The 21869-nt window shown below is 39.8% G+C and overlaps 1 protein-coding gene across 6 annotated transcripts; it reads left to right on the forward strand.

Annotated features, from left to right (window-relative positions):
- Positions 1-183: 183 nt before the first annotated feature.
- Positions 184-21822, forward strand: pan3 (poly(A) specific ribonuclease subunit PAN3). 6 transcript variants are annotated; one of them, XR_005204852.1, is made up of 19 exons: positions 184-540; positions 657-1096; positions 3770-3891; positions 5285-5357; positions 5454-5524; positions 5670-5814; positions 6016-6233; positions 6747-6851; positions 6953-7010; positions 7520-7681; positions 8345-8461; positions 9318-9419; positions 12138-12315; positions 12580-12667; positions 12851-12990; positions 14187-14316; positions 15927-16019; positions 18129-18193; positions 18279-18350. XR_005204852.1 is itself a non-coding variant. In XM_037756229.1 (19 exons), the coding sequence occupies exons 2-19, from the start codon at positions 727-729 to the stop codon at positions 19505-19507; spliced, it is 2424 nt and encodes an 807-aa protein (XP_037612157.1). In that variant the 5' UTR covers positions 198-544; positions 660-726; the 3' UTR covers positions 19508-21822. The 6 variants fall into 6 exon arrangements, 5 of the variants coding, with proteins under 5 accessions (XP_037612157.1, XP_037612153.1, XP_037612154.1 ...); XM_037756229.1 differs by lacking the exon at positions 15927-16019 and adding an exon at positions 19367-21822 and having other exon boundaries at positions 198-544; positions 660-1096; positions 18279-18417; XM_037756225.1 differs by lacking the exon at positions 15927-16019 and adding an exon at positions 19367-21822 and having other exon boundaries at positions 198-540; positions 18279-18417.
- The last annotated feature ends 47 nt before the right edge of the window (positions 21823-21869 follow it).

Consider the following 21869-nt stretch of genomic DNA (forward strand, 5'->3'; position numbering starts at 1 on the left):
ATTATATATATATATATATATATATATATATAAATAATATATAATATTGCAGTATATTATTTGGCTTCTCAAATATTTTAATTGATTTTTAAAATAATAATAAAAAAATTCTTACTCCTCCTGTCTATTTTTTTTTTAATACTGTTTTGTCATGCATTTTTTTCTGTGCACTGTACTGTAAGTTTCTATACATTCAGTTATTAACAAACTGAAGAGCATTAATCCTGCAAAACTTTTGCTCACACACACATACCTACATTATTGCATTCACACTATCAAGGTGCTGCAAACTCAAATTTTGCAGCACATTTGCAGCAGGTAAAAACTCTGCCAAACGTTACCCAGAATCCCCCTCGATGCTAGCAGCTCGCTAGCAGAGCAGCCTGCAAAAAAAAACAACAACAGGCTACTCTGCGAGGAAGGAAAGCTGCAGCAGCTGCATGGATAGCAACCACAACAACTACCACCAGCACCAGCAGGATTTCATGCATGCAAAGATATTATTCTCTTAAACCCTTTAATGCATCTTAGCCTTATAATGTGAGTAGTGTTTTTTAAGTTGCTGAAGTGATATTATTATTATAAGAGGCTGGTGAACTTGTGTTTGCAAGTAGCTCCTCTGCAGTCTCCCTCTATGTGTGAGTGTCTTCCGGCAGCAGCGGTGGCGGCAGCGGCAGCAGCTCCAGCAGCAGCAGCGGCAGCAGCAGTGGTGGTGGTGGCGGTGCCATGAACAGTGGACTCCCAGCTCCAGCTGCTCCGCTTGGGGGTGCTGGGATAATAATACCCAATGTCAAGGTGAAGTTCTGCCGATATTACGCGAAGGACAAGACGTGCTTTTATGGAGAAGAGTGTCAGTTCCTGCATGAGGATCCGTCCATGGCAATGCTGCACGGTGGAGGTGGAGGTGTTGGAGGTGGTGGAGGTAGTCCAGTCCAGTTGTCTATGAATCCAGGAGGTGGTGGTGTTGGAGGGACTCCTGCAGGGTATTCCCTCGGTGGAGGTGTCCCCCCTTCTGCGGCTGTCTGCCCTGGAGCCTCGGGAACCAGTGTGTCCAAGAAGAGCAGTGAAACATGTGGGCCTGCAGAGCTGCTAACCAGTGAGTAGCAAACAAGGCCTCACACACTTCAAATGAGGCCTCCAAACACAACAACGTGGGTCACATTTAACCCGCTAAAAGCCTTTCATCATGCAGCTAGCAAACATTGTGCTGTTCATCTGCGTTGTGAACATCTTCAGGTAGTTATTAGTGATGTTTTTGTGGCACAACGTGGTAACATTATAGCCATGCTTGTTTGGAGGCCTGTGACAGCTGTGAGTGGGCAGAAATCTAGCTTAGCTTAGCTATTAGCATTAAATTAACCCTCTTTAACTCACTTTAATGGGGTTGGTTGTGCTTTCAGATAGCTTTTATCAACTTAAGTACTTGTGTTGATATTTTTTACTCCAGTTAAATGTAGTTAAGTGATCTGTAGTGTTGTTTGTTAAGATGTAGATGAATGTTTGCTAACGTTAGCTTAGCAATGCTAGCATTGGGTTAGCATTGTGTTGTGGTGTTTTCCCAATGTAAACAAACAAGCAAGTAATTAAAACTCACATGCAACTCAGAAGTTAACTAATGAAACAAGGTTTTGTTAAAAAAAAAGTGTTTTATTAAATGATACTGTGGTAGACTATAGTAGTGTCTCACTCTGTAGTTTACATGCATTTAAATTGTCTTTGTGAATGTATATGAATTTATTATTAAATTAAATTATTTTTAATATATAAAAAAAAGTTTAATGTTTGCTAACATTAGCCTAGCTGCTCACAGGGCATTGGTTTAGTGTTGTGGTGTTTTCCCAATGTAAACAAACATGCAAGTAACTAAAACTCACATGCAACTCAAAAACTAACTACTGAAACAAGTAATTGTAAAAAAAAGAAAGTGTGTTATTAAATGATACTGTGGTAGACTTTATTAGTGGCTCACTCTGTTGTTGTAGTAGTTGTTTACATGCATTTAAATTGGCTCTGTGAATGTATGTGAATTTATTATTAAATTAAATTAAATTAATTTAAATTATTTTTAAAATATTAAAAAAATTTCATAGCCATGCTAGCTGTTCACAAGGCATTGGTTTAGTGTTGTGGTGTTTTCCCAATGTAAACAAACATGCATGTAACTAAAACTCACATGCAACTCAAAAACTAACTACTGGAAAAAAGTGTTATTAAATTACACTGTGGTAGACTTTATTAGTGTCTCACTGTTGTTGTAGTAGTTGTGTTTACATGCATTTATATGCATGTGAATTTATTATTAAATTAAATTAAATTATTTTTAAAATATTAAAAAAGTTTCATGTTCACAGGGCATTGGTTTAGAGTTGTGGTGTTTTCTCAATGTAAACAAACATGCATGTAACTAAAACTCACATGCAACTCAAAAGCCCTCTTTAACTTGGAACCACTGAAACAAGTAATTGCTAAAAAAAAAAAAAGTGTGTTATTAAATGATACTGTGGTAGACTTTAGTAGTGGCTCACTCTGTAGTTGTAGTAGTTGTTTACATGCATTTAAATTGGCTCTGTGAATGTATATGAATTTATTATTAAATTAAATTAAATTAAATTATTTTTAATATATAAAAAAAAGTTTAATTTTTGCTAACATTAGCCTAGCTGCTCACAGGGCATTGGTTTAGTGTTGTGGTGTTTTCCCAATGTAAACAAACATGCAAGTGACTAAAACTCACATGCAACTCAAAAACTAACTACTGAAAAAAAGTGTTATTAAATTATACTGTGGTAGACTTTATTAGTGGCTCACTCTGTTGTTGTGTTTACATGCATTTACATGCATGTGAATGTATGTGAATTTATTATTAAATTAAATTATTTTTAAAATATTAAAAAAGTTTCATAGCCATGCTAGCTGTTCACAGGGCATTGGTTTAGAGTTGTGTTTTCTCAATGTAAACAAACATGCATGTAACTAAAACTCACATGCAACTCAAAAGCCCTCTTTAACTTGGAACCACTGAAACAAGTAATTGCTAAAAAAAAAAGTGTTATTAAATGATACCGTGGTAGACTTTAGTAGTGGCTCACTCTGTAGTTGTAGTAGTTGTTTATATGCATTTAAATTGGCTCTGTGAATGTATGTGAATTTATTTTTAAATTAAATGATTTTAAAAATAAGTTTTTTAAAATATATATATTTTTTCATTTATTGCAGAATATTATTAAATAATAATAAAAAAGTACCGACTTCTCCTGTCTATTTTATTATTATATTAATTATTTATTATTATTATGTCTATTATTTTTTTGCCATTCCCTTGGTTTTGTCCTAATATTGTTTTGTCATGCATTTCTTTCTGTGCAGACTGTACTGTAAGTTTCTATAAATTCAGTTATTAAATGTAGCAGTGGCAATAATTTAACCCATTTTTTTTTACGTCTGAAAGCTGTAATGATGTTTGTTAAGATGTAGTTTAAGTTTAATGTTTGCTAACATTAGCCTAGCCATACTAGCTGCTCACAGGGCATTGGTTTAGCATTGTGTGGTGTGGTGTTTTCCCAATGTAAACAAACAGACTTTAGTAGTGGCTCACTCTGTAGTTGTAGTAGTTGTTTACATGCATTTTAAATTGGCTCTGTGAATGTGGCTTTGCAAACATGTAGTAATAGTGCTGACATTTAACATGCATACTCTACTTTTAAACAGAATTATCTATCAATCTTGCTGCAGTCAGTGTTTGCTAAACTTTGGTTTCTGTCATCCACAGTCCCAGGGATGGAGGGAGCGACCCTGACCGATGCCAATCTCACCAATTCTTACTTCAGCAGCAGCTTTATTGGGGTCAATGGGTTTGGAAGCCCTGCAGAGTCTAAATATTCAATGATGCAGGTATAAAAAGGGAAGCTGTAGATATATATAATCAGTGTGAACATACAGTGTAACTAAAAAATGCTTTGAAATTTTGATGTCACTGTGGTCGCATTGCTGTTGCTTCCGTAAAGTGAAGAACTACATTAGGTATTGAAATGTTTTGCATGTAGTTATTTATTATATAGTTAGTTTAAAATGTTTTATTTGAATTCACACATTTCATCATAACACAATCATATATGTTGCTTATTGATAAACATATATGCACATAAGAGTTAAGGCTGCACAATGTTTTGTTTTTTTTTATCTTCATCGCAATGTCAACTTTATCATGAAAGACTGCGATATTGCACTCAGGGATTTTTTTGAGTTAGTTGAAAGAGAGTATCTGTAGAAGACTGCACTTTAAAATGTATTTATCATTCCTTTTTTATTGGTGCCTTTTGTGTTCAGTTCAATGGTCAATTTCTTTAAAGGATGTTAGAAATAATATCCTTTTATTTTGATTCAACAAGTAGGGCTGTCAAGCAATTCAAATATTTAATCTGGATTAATCCATTATTGTCCATAGATCAAGATTTATCGCACATTTTTTATCTGTTCAAAATTTACCTTAAAGGGAGATTTGTCAACTATTTGATACTCTTATCAACATGGGAGTGGGCAAATATGCTTGCTTTATGCAAATTTATGTATATATTTATTACAGGAAATCAATTAATAACACAAAACAATGACAAAAATTGTCCAGAAACCCTCACAGGTACTGCATTTAGCATAAAAAAAAAAAGCTCAAATCATAACATGGCAAACTCAACAGGCAACGACAGCTGTCCGTGTGCTGACTTGACTATGACTTGCCCGAACTGCATGTGATTATCATGAAGTGGGCATGTCTGTAAAGGGGAGACTCGTGGGTACCCATAGAACCCATTTTCTTTCCCATATATTGAGGTCAGAGGTCAAAGGACCCCTTTGAAAATGGCCATGCCAGTTTTTCCGCGCCAAAATTTAGCGTAAATTTGGAGCATGATTTAACCTCCTTCCCAACAAGCTAGCATGCCATGGTTTTCTAGTTTCATATGATGCCAGTATCTTCACTTTAGCTTTAAAACCCACTAGCCCACTACAACCCAAAAACCGCAAGTTGCGTCAAAGAAATTAGTGGTGTTAAAACCAATTTGCGTTAACGCGTTATCGCTTAAATTTAACAGCCCTATCAACAAGAAATTTGTTTTGAAAGCAGCAGAAAGGCAGAACTGAGTACACTTTAATATCTATTTTTTTATTGCAAGTAATATAGTTATCGCAAATTTGCGATATTCAACAACGTTCTCACATATTTTCCACATATCGTGCAGCCCTAATTAGTCTTCTGTAACACTTCTGTTCTTAATGCTGTTCTCTTTAGCGAATGACTACCAGCAGCAGTTCTCCCAGTCTCCTCAACGATGGTGCCAAGAACTTCAGCCACAGCACTCATGGTAAGACTCCTACAGTGCTCTGTGGAGTGTTCAGTACTCATCCATTGAATATTGAAAGGACCTCTACTCAACTCTTACACTCTTTGGTCTCCACAGATCCAGTGAGCTCCCCGACATCCTCACTGTTCAGTGATTTTGGTGCTCTTAGCATTTCCCAAAGGAGAAAGGTGAGCACACAAGTATCCCGTCCAACGACGGTGAAGTTATTTTAAAGTGCTTTTAAACTTCAGTACTCTACTGTTAACTAGGATAAATTTAACAGGAGTGGTAGATTTATTGTAACTCTTGCATGTTTTTTTATTGTGCCACCAGGCTCCTAACCCGACAGCAAGTGAGTTCATCCCTAAGGGAGCTCCACGTATGGCCACCATGCCTCAGTCCCCTGTCCAGGCCTTCCCCTCACCTCTCTTCCCACATCCTGGCCTCAGCAGCTCCACAGCTGCTGCTCTGGCTCCTGGTGAGGGTTTTTTTGGAGCATCACCAACAGAGAAATCACCTTGTTATATCTGCTTTGCTCTACTTTCTACTTGACTCAGTTTTGTTTTCCATCTTTAGCTCTGAAATTGTATAGTTCAGCAAGTTTGGGAATTCCCTCTTGTGTACAGCACCACATGTGCTACCGTTGAAACGCAGACTCTCTTTGTCTCCAATTTTTTAGGCATGTCTCTGTCTGCGGGATCTTCTCCTCTCCACTCCCCAAAAATTACACCGCACACCTCACCTGCTCCTCGTCGGCGCAGTCACACCCCGAACCCTGCCAACTACATGGTGCCCACCACTGCAGTGGACCCGGGTCCCCACATGATCCAGAAAGAGACTGTTGGGGGGACCACCTACTTCTACACAGACAACACCCCGGCACCAATGGCTGGGATGGTATGTGCTGCACAATGCGTCCTACTCTGTATTTTAGTTAGGAAATACTTGCAGACTACAGCTGGCAATACACTAGAATACTTTTAAACTCCTAACCAAACATACAAAGATGCATCACATGACGACATTTGTAGAAATGGAGTGTAAACAAGGAAACTGCATTTAAAACTTGATTCTTTTACATGAGGTTCTTTTGAGAGGCAAGAGCATCGACTCCTATATTCCTGCACATGACCCTACACTCCACTCTATCTGTGAGCTGCCCTTTTTTCGTGCAGAAACGCCACAATCTTAAAAAACACACTTATTACGCCCAACTAGGGGTTATAATTTGGCTTCAGAAGGCATTTTGTTACCTGCTTAACACTTCTTCAAAATCCTGTTAAGAGTTTCGTTCCATAACATTCATTTGCGTAGCTATGAGCTTATAGTTGGGGAAACAATTTACATGCATGATCACACTGGTTTTCATTTCTCAATAAATAGGAAGCTGTTTTTCTGGTTTCATTGCAGGTGTTTCCTACATACCATATCTATCCCCCCACTGCGCCCCATGTGGCTTACATGCAGCCGAAAGCTAACGCCCCGTCCTTCTTCATGGCTGATGAACTCCGACAGGTATTTTCCCACTCGTCCACCTTCCTTTTTCACTAAATATTCCCCTTGACTTCTTCTCTGGAGGTAATGTCTGATGTGATGCCCTCTTATTTGTCCTCCAGGAGTTGATAAACAGACATCTGATAACCATGGCCCAGATTGACCACTCAGAGAACACAGGTACAGGGTCTACTCTGTTGTCACAACAAAGGGTTATTGATTCAATAATTACCCTTGCAAAAAAAAAAAAAAAAACATTTTTGCAGTTCACAAAAAGTGTGCTTTGTATTGAACAAAAGACAATGTTGATGTCAAGTAAACAAACCTGCATTACTTGCTTGAACAAATGTGGAGTTGATTTCCTCATGTTGGTGTGGAAGGGTGTTGAAATATGTTTTTGTTGTTGTATATGTTCTTCCAGTTTTTTTGTCTGTGTCAGTTGCTAGGCACGCAACATTGGGCTCAAATTGTGAATTTTGTGAAAAATTACATCATGGTATATACAGTATGTGTAAAAACAAATCATATAGCAAATGTATGATCTAGTGCTGATTTAAATTTGGTCAAAACAAGTAGTTGTTCATATGGGCTGTGAGACATAGAGCCTATTTAAAGTTGTTGGTTTTTGATTGCGTGTTCGTGCATGTTATTTTTTTTTCCCCTTCTGAAACTACGTCTGGCTTTGGCAGATGTACCGTCTGAGGTGGACAGCTACCACAGCCTCTTCCCCCTCGAGGCCCTCCCTCCACCAAACCGCATGCAGAAGACCAGCAACTTCAGCTACATCACCTCCTGCTACAAGGCGGTCAACAGCAAGGACGACCTGCCTTACTGCCTGAGGAGGATACACGGTAATAAATATGTCCTCCAAAGAAGCATATCACAGATGTCGCACAACTTAAATAGCCAATGTAACAAATGATGTCATTGTGTATTAACTCTTAATGTAACTATTTAATAAGTAAAAAAACAGCTGTCAGAGATATTTATTTGCTTCCAAAACATACCAAAACATGTCAGAAATATAATTTTTAAAGGATGTTTTAGTGATTCTAGCAAAGTAATCTTTCTTTAATGATCCCTTTCCATCCAAATTGATGGGTATTTTCAGAAAATATAGCTGGAGCAACTAAAACTGCATTGGAAATAAGTACATTTATTTGCAAAATTGGAATAATAGCACATTTGTTTTGATAAAAGATTAGATAAGCCCACACCTTTCCTACTATTAGGAATAAATCAACATTAGCTTATCCCCTACAGGGAAAATAATGCATTGCTGTTGTGCAGAAAAAAAAGCTAACTTCATTAGAGCTGTTATTTGTCATTTTGACGATGAGCAGGGCAAGGTATGTGAGATTATTATTTCCATTAGATTAAACATGATTTGCATGTGTTGTGGGACACTGCTGTTATCATATCGAAAGGTGTCACAGGATGTTGTGATAGTGAAAGATATATTTCTATTTCTAATTGCCTACTATGTGTGTTGTGTATTTTTAAAATGTTTACAGGTTTCCGCCTTGTTAACACCAAGTGCATGATGCTGGTGGACATGTGGAAGAAAATTCAGCACTCAAACTCTGTGACACTGAGGGAGGTCTTCACCACAAAGGCCTTTGGAGACCACTGTGAGTGTGTATTGTGTGAAATAATTGTTTATGTACAGGACTTGTGTGTGAATTTAATTCCATTGTGTCTCCTGGACATTTATGACCCAGGCCTAAAGTTGACCTGCTCCACATTGTATGAATTGTTTTACATTTACCATTCTTGGTATTTAACCAAAATGCTAAAATATAAGGTGTATTGGTTTACTTGTTGCTGGAGTGCTGCATTCAAGCTCTATTTAATGGATATTTGTCACCAAAGTTTTGCTTTCTTGTCTCTCAAAAGTTAGTGAGAGCGATAAAGTACCCAGAAAATATTAAGCATTGTGATATTATGTTTTTTTTTTATAATATATTGATTCTCAAAAACACACTCTGTTGATTTTTAATTAGTAGTTCACATGCAAAGATAAACTCAAGTCAATACTTTATTTTATTTGTAAAGATATGTGCCCTCTAAAAGTAGTGCTATGATGTTGGATGTTGATGACATGGATTGTGATAAATGCAAATACAGATCCCACTGTTCTGATTGCATAAAAAGTAAACTTTTTTCACTCAGATTTTATGCATATGCCGGTGTGTTCTTTATACGATGACGGTTTTCCTTAAATTAGAATTAAAATATCGTAATATATTGAATCGTAACCCCTGTATCATGATAAGCATCGTATCACCAGATTCTTGCCAATACACAGCCCCAGTTAACTGATAGAAACTAGATTTTGTACTTAATTCTCCCATTTGATTGTCTCATGATGGGAAAGACAAACACGTTAGGGAGTACAGTGCATCACAAAGTGCCAAGAATTGGATGAATATAAGTATGTATAGATGTTAGCTCTGACTCTTGCTTGTTTGTCTCTTTTTGACCTAGCGTTGGTGTTCTCCTATGACTTCCACGCGGGTGCAGAAACCATGTTCAGCAGACACTTCAATGACCCAGCAGCAGACTCGTACTTTACCAAGAGGAAGTGGGGTGAGTTGGTCCTCCACCCTAACAATGAAATAAACCCAGCATCACCTCAGGCCCCCGTCCGCACCCTTCTGCTTCACACATTTTGAGTTTGTTTGCTAATAAGGTCATCAGCCTAGGTCTATTTGGGTGTGTGTGTTTACAGGTTTGCAGTGGCTACGGATGTGCTCACATCCGGCGTTTGAAGGCTTTAGACTGTAAACGTAAAACCACTCGGTTTACTTACTGTAACAGAAAGACACATTTCCCACGAAGTTTAAAAGGTCTAAAACTACTCTTGTGGATGTCTTGAGGCTTCAAGTGTTTGGAGTCTGAAGTGTCCTAGTTTGACAGTTAGAACGCATGTGTCTGTGCGAGAGAGACGTGGGGACTTGGAGGAAACTGTGGCTGAAACTGATCCTAGGGCAGGTGCTGTCAGGCCTACCTATAGGAATGCAGACAGAGGAAGCAAAACCATTCAGACCCTGGGCTTTGTCTAGTCTGTAGCAAACACTGATAACAAAACATACTGTATGAGTTGTATAGAATTGCATAAGGGAACATACTATACCTCAAAAGCACTGTGTCCTATAGTGCAAATTCATTTCTTTCTGGAATGGCCTTTAGGGAAACAAACATTTTGGCCATCTCAGCGTTCTCAGTGTGAATTTTGGTGTTTGTTAATGGGCAGAAATATGTGTCACTAGAAACTGAACTTGAATCATTTATATTTGAATTGCTCACCCTGAATAACCACATTGAAACACTGAATTTGAATCACATCATTTGAATTTGTATTGTTTAGCTTGAATAATTGCATTGAAAAACTGAATCATCCCCCGACATATGACCGCTACAGTAGCTTGGAAAATAGTGACATGAGGCACTGAATTTGATGAATTTACTCTTTATCAAACCACAAATGAGACAAGAGTTGGTGAGCTAGAGCACCCCGTAGTCCCTCAACTTCACTCCCCGCCGCTGGAGACTACTTCGCCGTGAGGAGAGTGGACGGCAGCTTTGGAGTAAGACCTTCAGTTAAGCCCACAACTCCCAGCCGGATCAGCAAATTCTGTGTTGCTGCCGTTACACAGTTTAGATCCAGCCCGCTGGCCACCAGTCTGCTATGATCCCCGGCGCTGGGGTTTGAACTGGCTGCTACAGCCGCTTACTGAATGTCCGTCTCTAGAGCTGCAGCCCGCTCTCCTCCCAGTCTCCAGCGGTGGGGAGTGAGGTAACAAGGGGCCGCGGGGAGCTCTAACTTGCTAATTCTTCTCATTTGTGGTCTGATAAGTGGTAAATTCATCCAATATTCAAGCTAAATAATACAGATTCAAATTATATGATTCAGTTTCTAGTGACACATATTTCTGCCCATATTTGTTGTGCAGTACACACCCTGACACTCGCCACTAGGGATGTCCCGAGAACCGTTACTGCGGTACCAAGTCGATGCCAAAATTCTAAAAACATGACGCTACTCGTTTTCTACAGTACCGATGGTACCGTACGATGCCTGCACGGTCCGAAATTAACACCCGGCAAGCGCCAAATGAGGCTGCTTCTGCCCTCTGCTATCTGCGGGAGATTAACACACACACACAACAGCGCCATGCAGCAGCGAGATGCACAGATCCTCTATGTTCGAGAAGAGGATTCACATATGGGGGAAAAAACTGAACTGAACTGAACAAACTGAATTTCTATCTTTTGTTGATTATTGCTAAATCTCTGAAAAGTGGTGTGTTTTTTTATTGAACTCTGGTCTCTTCATTTCCGGTGAATGTTATTGGGACTTGCATTTGATTATCTTACAATCAACTCCCCAGATCCAGTTAGTTTGAACCAACAGCATCAAATCAAGTGTCAGGAGAAAACCATGAAGAGCTTACGTTACGTTACTGAGCACCAGTTGGATCCAGTTACTCTGCTGTTAAAATGACGTTACATTTGGTGAAGAGCACATATGGATTGTTTAGGACTCGAGAACTGAGTTGGGACTTGACTTGAGACTTGGTCCCACCTCTGGTAGCTTATACCCAGTGAAATGTCACCATGTCAGTGAATTTAAACTACTGCTTGCAATCTGAGAATATACAGTATATAGACACATGTACACCATTACAGGGTTTTTTTTTTTTTTTTACCGTGGTATCGAGAATCGTGGAAATTCACTGGTATTGGTATCGACTACTAGATTTCTGGTACAGTGACATCCGTACTCGCCACATGTCGCCTGAGTAATATTACCCAGCAAGAGACTGAGCTGATAGTAAACATGATTTCTGGGAACAGTGAGCTGTATTTCCTCTAATTCTTTTGCTCATACTAGAATTTTAAACTATTAAGTGAATCGACAAAAAAAAATTAGTTAATAATCCATTAATTGTTTGTCAATTTTTAAGCAATGTCATACAGTCCTGAGATCCAGATTGTCAATTCTGAGGATTTCAGTTTAATACGTTGGTCTGTCTACGTTGGACGTCACCTTGGGGTTTTGATGGGTATTTTTCTGAAATTCTAGAAAATGATCAGCAGATTAAGTTAGTTATGATTTAGGTAAGAATAATTAGGTCAGATTGGCTGAAAATGACGCCTCTTACTGACATCACAACTGCGAGAGACAGTTTATCCTGAAGATAAGCTTGCCAAGGAAGTTGCTGACAGTTTGAGGTTTAGTTCATGAGCAATGTCTTAACCATTCAGGCTGCGTCTGTGTGATAAGCATGTCTCTGTGTGCAGGACAACATGAACCTCCCCCGCCACGGCAGCATGCAGGTCTGCTCCCCGAGTCGCTGATCTGGGCTTACATTGTCCAGCTCAGCTCGGCTCTGCGCACCATCCACACTGCCGGCCTGGCCTGCCGTGTCATGGACCCCAGCAAGATTCTTATTACTGGCAAGACCAGGTACACTCCAACGTAAATACTTCATCATTCAGCATGGGTTGATAAATGTTGTTGATTAGAGCCTGTCACTCATAGCCATAAATGGAGGTGTACGGAACAGTGTGAATTTCAATTTCCAGCTCAGAAGGTGTTGCTATGTTAACTGTAAAGTCATTAAAAGCGGAAGAGTATTTTCAGTTGATGCTTCCTTTTTTTCACAGCCATGTGGCTCTGCACAGTCAATACACTCAGACATGCAGATAAACTGTTGATGATAATGGTTTCTTGTCTCTGCAGGTTACGGGTAAACTGCGTTGGGGTGTTTGATGTCTTAACATTTGACAGCAGTCAGACCAATCATCTTGCCCTGATGCCACAGTACCAGGTACTATCTATCATGTGGTTTGCGGTCAATTTCACATGAATACACATTACAGAAGTGCTAATGGAGAGACACATATCTAATCTACTTAACTTCAGCATGTGTGGTTAAAGCACTTTTCAAAATGGGACTTTATTATCATTTATATTTATATTTCTGCAATGTGTGTTTGTTTTTGTTGTGTAGCAAGCAGACCTAGTGTCGCTGGGCAAGGTGGTGCTGGCGTTGGCATGTAACTCCCTGGCTGGTATTCAAAGGGAGAACCTGCAGAAGGCCATGGAGCTGGTTTCTATCAACTACTCTTCAGACCTCAAGAACCTCATTCTGTAAGAAAGGGCTGGGGTGCAGCAGCATGTGTTTATCTATTTCAGACACTGCCTGTACAATTTAGCATAGACCTATAGAATTATCCTGATTTTAAAGTTGGACTAAAAGGTTCATGGCCTTGTATATGTAGCTAACAGGAAAGGTTTGTTAACATCCCCACATCCACATGATGAAACACCACAAGCAACTTGCTTCATTTTCCTCAAAACCACAAGACGTAGTCCCATGTTTGCATGGCAGTCATGCTGTAACTTTGTCACAAATTATCCCCAGTTCCCATCACGTCAGCCCAGGATTTGATGTTTTGATAAACATGTAAGATGCGGTATCACCAGTTTTACAACTAATATTGCCATAAATCAACAGCATAAACCCTCAAATTAAAATTATAATCATGAGTTTTAAAGAATACTCTGGCTTAGGATACAAATATTATAGTATTCAATATATTTTCGGACACTTTTAGTGTCAACAGCAGTCAGATAGACTGTCTATGTAAATGCCAGCTGTAACAACATCAGACAAAGCTGGAATCTGGTTGGCCAGTAACATCTGCTCTTTGAAATGCAGTAGGCATATCTGCTAAGTTCAGGCTTTACTCCAACACTGCTGTTGACATATGTTTGAAAGTATTTTAGGTGTCAAACTTAGTCTATAGTCGGTCCATTAAAATTACTCTGAAACTGCCAATTGAAAATACAACCTGTAGGGTTTTACAAAGTTTACATTATCACCTTTTGTACATAAGTAGAGCAGAATGTGAATACTCATAAAAAGGCTGTTTTAAGACTTGAATGTTGGCATCATTATAATTATCACTATCACTTTTGGGCTTCGACGCTTCGGTGAGAAGTATTGGAAGCTTCTCGGTGCGGCGCAGCAGACTGACATGTTCTTCTGTCTGTCTGTCTGTCATCTGCCCCGCTGAATAATGAATAATGGGAGATTATGCCTTATTTCATGGGCTATTTGGGATTTATACTTTATTATTGCGTACTTGTATAAAAAAAAAACCCAAACAAAGCATTTTTTTTTACTAATTTGGTTTAATATAATTAGGTTGATTACATGGCAATGGTAGAAGCTTAAAAGCATTCGGGTCAGCCCTAATTGTCACTGACCAACTTGTGGAAGAGGTGGTATTGAGCCTTTCTATCTCACCTGAAGGCAAACTGACATTTTTGTGACCGTGCAGGTATCTGCTGACTGAACAGTCTCGCCTGCGCAGTGTCAATGACATCATGCCGATGATTGGAGCACGATTCTACACACAACTGGATGCATCGCAGATGAGGAATGATGTCATTGAGGAGGACCTGGCCAAGGTATGTGAAGGGCACTGCATGTTTGTTCAGGAATACTTTAAAAAAAACATATAAATTGAGAGTTTGTGTCTCACAAGGCACAGAGCAGAAAGCATGCACGAACATGCACGATTCAGTCGTGCAAGGCTGATATTCGTGGTGGCCGGAAATAGGTCATTGGTTTAGTGAGCAAAGAAGGAAGTTGTTTGCACACAGGATGTTGTATGGTATATTGTAGGCTTTGCAGTCTCATCTTGAATTTAGTCTCCCCGTGTTGGAGTGTGAATATGTGAAACAACCCTCTTTCTTCTCGTTCATGTCTCAACTTCCCCAATTTTGTTTGGTGGATGTGCAGCTCCTAACCGCATATGATTTCTGTTTCTGCCTTTGTTGGATGTCCAGCAGGTCTCACAATATGTGAGCAACATAAGTTCAGAGAACAACAACAAGGAAATACCCGGCTGTAGTAATAAAACTGGGATACAAAAATGTGGTAGATTTTCTGGCCAAACCTGCCTGTGATCTGCTGATATCTGTGCTGGTGGCAAGAGAGTAAGCATTTCCGGTCTATCAGGCCATCTCTGCATAATGTGTATCTGAACACAGGGAATAGAAGCAGTGTTGTTTATTTGCCTGGTGAGCCTTTTTGTTGACAAAACGTTGAAATCAGGAAACACTATTTTTTTAAAGACAAATCTGCATAAAGACCAAAAAGAACACATTATGTTTGTGTCATCCCTTAACAGTCCTGAGTTTAACTGGACCGTAGGGTCGGGTGGCGTAGGGTTTCATAAACATTATAGGGCTGACATGATGGCTGCATCATTGCAACACCAAGCAATGATGTTGTTGTATCAAGCTGCGGTCTGCCATTGGCATTGTTTCCATTTTTAAGGTTGTTATTCATTCTCAAGTTATGGTTTTCACTTTTTCAAACAAATACATTTGAGCAAGAATAATAAAAGACCTGCACCACATGCAAAGCTGTCATTGTTGTGCACATTTAAAAAATACATACACATGTGGACAAAATTGTTGGTACCCTTCCGTTAAAGAAAGAAAAACCCACAATGGTCACTGAAATAACTTGAAACTGACAAAAGTAATAATAAATAAAAATTTACTGAAAATTAACTAATGAAAATCAGATATTGTTTTTGAATTGTGGTTCAGCAGAATCATTTTAAAAAACAAACTAATGAAACTGGCCTGGACAAAAATATTGTGTTTTGCGCTCATTGTAATAACACAATTTATCACGAAGCTCTACTCTGAAATGTAAATGGATTAAATAAATTCAGGTGCAAGTAATTTCAAGGTAGGAGAGTTGCTGTGTGATTAAAAATACCTTATGTGCATTTAGTTTCTCCTTACTAAAATATTCAACTGTTTTGCAATGCAACAAACTCCAAGGGTTGGAGCCAATATGGAAGTGACTTAAGATGCAGTTGTAACGGCTCCAAAAAGACACCCATCTGTACTGAAAAGCAAGGTGATCTTAAATAGTTGTTAGAAGTCCAATATTGGTAAACTTGTCTCCACACAACAAGTAAGTCTAGAGCAATTTGTGTTGGAGGACACCAACATGATCGGTTGATTTGGTTTTCAATAATTTTCACTTTGTCCAACAGTGCAGAAAACGTTTGACAGGGTGAGACAGGCAGAGAGGAGGAGGAGGAGGAGAAAGGAGAGGCAGGAGTAAATTATATCTGCAGAGGTGAAAGGTGAGCCACAACTTGTTGACAGTAATCTGATGTGGAGTCAAAAACAGCATCTGTACAGTAGGTGCTCATATTTTACAATATTAAAGCAGCTAGACCTTTAAACACTCAAATAAGTTAGCTGTCGACTGTCTAGATTAGTTCACAGTTGGTTTTGATGTTTAGGAGCTTCATCAGTGATGTGGAAGTTGGTGTCTCGGATTTCCCGTAATTGATAATCTGAGAGAGAGTCAGAGAATCAAGAGACGGCACACAAAAATAGATGTATTTATAAGAAAATGCAGCTTCTTCTGTTTGACTTTCAGTAAGGAGGAAGTGTCTTCTGGAACCTGTGAGAAAACAGGGTCCGGCACCATGTATGGACAGAAAGTCGAGCGACAGAGGTTTCAGTTTCTGACACTGTTCCCCTCAGGGAGTGGTCTTGTTATTTGAAAGGGGTCCATTTATTGGAAGAATTGTCACATATGCCTCTGCCTTTCACATTAGAAATGTTCGTCCATTCTTCATTCATTAACATTAAAAACGTTCGTCCTTTCTTCATTCATTGAAGGTGCATTGTGAAAGATCAGGCCAGAATTTTAGTTTAAAACATTCAAAAGATGAACTAACATTATCAACAGAATATGAAGAGGTTACAGTGTTGACGTTTAGTCAGAGACGATTATTTATTGTGTTGCAGAGATATCTATTGAAATGAGCTTGCTAGCCAGCTAGCACTGGTCCGTCTTGTCTTGTAATACCACTTGTACCTCGAGCGGCGATGGTGAGTCACCGTAGCGTCCAGTCTGCCCTCAGTCCAACGTGATAGGACGAAGAATTATAGCTGCCCTGAGGGCTTGTCAGTCACGTTGCAGGTACAGGGTCTGTGTACATTTTGGTAGTTTGTTTATTGGATTAGATCGAAAGTGTAAAAAATGAGAAAAAGACTCATATTTTTGTTTTGTCCTTTTGTTAGTGGTTAGCTGTAGCGACTAGCTTTCAGACAACGCAAACCCCAGAGTAGGGAGTCTCAGCAGGCTGCGGCCAATGACAGCACTGGGTCTAACCTGTGTAACGGCAGCATAAGAAAGTTTGCTGATCCTGCGGGGAGTCGGGGCAATCCCCCAGGATCAAACCCCCGGGATCATACTCCCGGGATCATACTCCCGGGATCATACTCCCGGGATCATACTCCCGGGATCAGACTCCCAGCGCTGGGGTTTGCACTGGCTGAATTCGAGTTGCTGCAGCTCCAATAACTAAAAGTCCATCTCCCAGAGCTGCCACACGTACAGCCGTACAGCCTGTACGATTATAAGAAACAGTGTGACAGTCTGAGTCTTTCAGAGTTTCAGCAGTTTGGTCGAATTTTGCGTATTCCTGCCCTGCTGTCAGATAGATGTTTTTTTAAATTTAGATTGTATAAACCCAGTATTGGAGGTGGAATTCTGACCTATATTTGTTTGGAGCATTTGACCATATCTTACACATTACACCTTTAATCCCTTTATTTCCTCATGAATGTATTAATTGATTTGCTTGTTTGCGTATTTATGTATTTATATGTATCCTTCAACCTGCACTTCTCAGCATACAACATAGTGTTGCTTTCTCTTAACAACTGTAGTAGTGGAAAATCTAAATCACAATGGCCCCAAAGTGCTAAAATGAGCATGTATCAAAATCTAAATTGAATTTTGTTGGCTCCCGCTGCAGAGTATATTCGTCACTTGGGGCCAAATTCAGTTTGTTACTAATTTCAATTTTCAGTCTGTTAAGAAAGTGATATTCTTTTAACTTTAAAATCATGTTTTAAGTCTGATTCACCTTCACTAAATTTCACCAGTATCCCCTATGTGCAACTACTCAAAAAACTTCAGGGATGCGGAAGGTTCATTCTTCTGTTAATGTTTTGAATTGCTGGAGCACTCTGGTAGGCGAACGGTTACAGCACATGCCACATCACTGCAACGTCGGTCCCATTCTAGCTGGGTACATGTGTTGCATGTCATACCCTTTCTCTCTCCCCTTGTTTCCTGCCTACCGCTTCACTGCTGACTGTCCAAGAAACGCAAAAATGTAAAAATATATATATTAAAAAAAGGTTGGTGAATATAAATCATTTATTTGCAGGAGGTGCAAAACGGCCGTCTCTTCCGCCTGTTGGCCAAACTGGGCACCATCAACGAGCGGCCAGAGTAAGTAGCACTTGTATAAAGATCCACTCGTATGTGTGATTTGTGGTTCTGTTACTACTCTGTGACCTTGTGTCGTGTGATTCAGGTTTCAGAAGGACCCAACGTGGTCGGAGACGGGCGATCGCTACCTGCTGAAGCTTTTCCGGGATCATCTGTTTCACCAGGTGACAGAAGCTGGGACGCCCTGGATCGACCTCAGCCACATTGTCTCCTGCCTCAACAAAGTCAGTGAGCTTTCTTGTCTCCCTTTTTATGCAGACATTTGATAAGTTGTACATTGTAATAAACTATTTTTCAATGTGTATAAATTAGTCAAACTTGCAAAGTGATCTATTTTCATAACATTTGTTTATTCTTCATATGCCCTGATTAAAAACAAATGCACGCGATTGCCAACCGATTGCAGAACAGAGAGTAAAAATAGGTCTATAACTGGCCTACTTATCTCGGGGACACTTTGGTATTTGGTTAGCAGGTGGTCATGGACCAAAGCGGTGGTAATTTTAATCTCTCAGCGCTTTTAACTAGTTTGTTAGGTCAAACAAAAATATAGTTAAATACTGTGTGTTAAACGGCAGCATTTTCAAAACCAACAGAAACCAACATCCTAAAGCAACCCTAAAAAAATAAAGCATATTGACGAGAACTTAACTTTGTTGTAGATTTATCACAAGTTGTTGGTTTTTCTTTTCTCACTTCTGTTTTCACTGTTTAGGTCTGAAGCTGGTTAAAGTTATCTCTACACTCACTAATAAATCTATCATGCTTATCTCAGATTTATAAGACCATCTGGATATAAAGTAGTTACTTGCTTAAAATTAGGGCTCCGACTAACAATTATTTTTCATCATTGATTAATCTGCTGATTATTTTGTTGATTAATCATCTAAGAATGTCAGACAATACTGAAAAATCACAATTTCCTAAAGCCCATTGTGATGTCCAAAATTCCCAAATTAGTTTACTTTCCCATAAGATAAAGAGAATTAGATGTTAAATGACGTTAATTGATTCAATCAAAATAGTTACAGATGGATTTTTTTTGACGTTTGACTAATCGGTTAATCAACTAATGGCTGAAGCTGTACTTAAAATATTAAAATATTTTGTCAATATGTCACTTTACTCCCAAAATATGAGTGTATTTGACTGTATCTTCCTGTGTTGACACAGCTGGACGCGGGCGTTCCTGAGAAGATCAGCCTGGTGTCACGGGACGAGAAAAGCGTCCTGGTTGTGACCTACTCGGACCTGAAGCGCTGCTTCGACAGTACCTTCCAGGAGCTGCAGGCTGCAGCCTCCGGCTCTCTGTAGCGCCCTCTTCGGGCCCGGGATGGGACTGGCCGTACCTGGAGCACACTATTGCACTACAGCAGAGGACCAGGCTCATGGAGATGACATCAGCATGGCGAAGGCAGCGGGGCAGGGCTTCGTGAACCTCAGTCACATACACTGACCGTGTCCACCAGGAAGGCTTTTTTCTAAAGTGTATTTTTTTTAGTTTTCCTAAACCCCGCAGCTGAAAATCGTAAAAACAAACAGAAAAAAAACTTAAAGGACAAATACGGAAGCTGTGATGAACGAATATGACATTTTTTTAGATTTGGGGAACAAAACAAGAAACAAAGGTTTTCAACTTTTTTCCGGCTTTTATTGTTTCTTTCTACAGTTGGGGTTTATTTTTCTGAGGAGGATGCACTAAGATTTTAATTTTTTTGTTATTTTTTGTTATTTTTATCAACATGTGTGAGTGGCCTACAGGGTGTACAGAGAGCTAAAGTCACACACGGACATAAATACCAGAGCAGACTAAGAGTTAAAACAAACAACACAAAAAAAATCCAGCTTTCTATTGACTGCGTCTCTCTTCCGGCTGGAGACCACACCCCTTCATTCTGACGCACTAGGAGACGGGACACACCACTCGAGGCTTTCATTTGGGCGGGATGGCACCTGTTTCATGAAATGGGCCAGCCCACCTTTGCCTTTGTTGTTGGTTCCCCCTCAGAAAGGACAGACCACTTGGGTGGGTGAGAAGGTTTCTTAAAACTGGAAAACAATTGATGGATTTCTGTTCTGGAGATAGTGGAACATCAGGCTCATACGTGTGGGTGGGTGGGCTATCATGGACTGGGATTTGGGATTTCAGGGGTAAAATGTGGTTTTTGTTGGCACTGAGGAAGGGGTGTCGTCTCCTGATGCCGCCTACCAAGTGTTTGTCACATATGCAGCAACCACCTTTTGGTTAATGGACGCTATCGTGACATAAACTGCTCAAGGATGGGTCGTTTTGGTTTTGGCTGTCCAGCACTTGGTTGTAGCCCGTTGGTGGGGCTTCTGTTGAGGTGGAGCCACAGCTGCCTCTTTGTGGAATGTCCTTATTTTGTCCCCCGCCTGTCCTCCTGCCCCCAACGTCCCCTTTCTCGATCTCTCTCTTACTCTCCCCTCTTCTTCCTGCTTTTATCCCGATCTTCACTTCCCCTCAGGCCCCTCTACATTTGAGAAAAAGTGACACTTTTTGTGAATTTTCTAGCTGGTTTTTTCCTCTTTGCTCAGATATTGTGCAGGAATGCATGATGGGGAACTGGGAGGGCAATTTATTTTTGCCTCAATTCAACTTTATTATTCTGTGGACCAATTCCAGCAGGGGTTTAGGGAAACGGGGAAGGGATGGAGGGGTGAAGGAGAGAACAGGGGCACCAACCGTTTAGTTTTATTTGACTTTTAAAGATCATGAAATACAAATGTGCTGGAGACAAAGCGGCTCAGATGGCTTGGATTTCTCTCAGGATGACTAACAGCTGGAGGGGCCCAATGATTGAATGTGTTTGGCTGTCATTGGCCGCCCCCTGTCCAGTCAGATGGATGAGCTACAGTGGAGTGGGTGGCACGTCTTCATGTGGAGGGTTTTAGGACGTTAGTGGCACTGTGGAGATCATGCCGTGAGGAATTTCTTGTTGCCCTTAAGTACGGCTCATATTCTGTTGATGATTTGAATCAAATTGACTGAATGAATTTGGTGCAAACTTGCTTCACCCTGATAAATGGATCCATCCACGCTCTAACCACTGTTGATTTGTCTGCCTTATTCTAGTTCTCAGTAGCTTTTGATCAGTGTGACTGTAGAAAACACAGGGTCTCATGTACGAAGCACAGTGTCAGATAAGAGACAAATCAAGGTGAAATGCATAAACAAGAACAGCGTCATAGCTTTTACGTCAACTTTTCAAAGTTGTCATGGAAGTGGATGGTCTGTACTTGGGGGTAACAAACCTGCAGGGAGCTGGTTGTGTTAGATCATGTACAACTTCCTCTGTTTTAGTGAAATGAACGGAAAAAAACATACTTGGTGAATGTGGTGCTTTAGAAAACCCTCAAAAACACACACACACACACACACACACACACACGCCCCCCAACTCGGTCCACACAATGTCAGTGCTCATATCACCCTCTTCCACATCATAACACACACTCCAGTTAATATTAGTGATGACCTTCTTCCCCCCCCTATCAACACACCTACAATCACCATCTTAGTATGTTTTATGCCCCTCTTGTGTTCATTGTCTCAAATTTTGCAATATTTGTGTGTACAGCAGTATTTTAATAAAGAATACCAAAACTGATACATGCAGGATCTAGTCTTGTTTTGCAACATAAAAATGTCAACATA

Source organism: Sebastes umbrosus, chromosome 21 (assembly GCF_015220745.1).
Source record: "Sebastes umbrosus isolate fSebUmb1 chromosome 21, fSebUmb1.pri, whole genome shotgun sequence".
Classification (NCBI taxonomy): Eukaryota; Metazoa; Chordata; class Actinopteri; order Perciformes; family Sebastidae; genus Sebastes; species Sebastes umbrosus.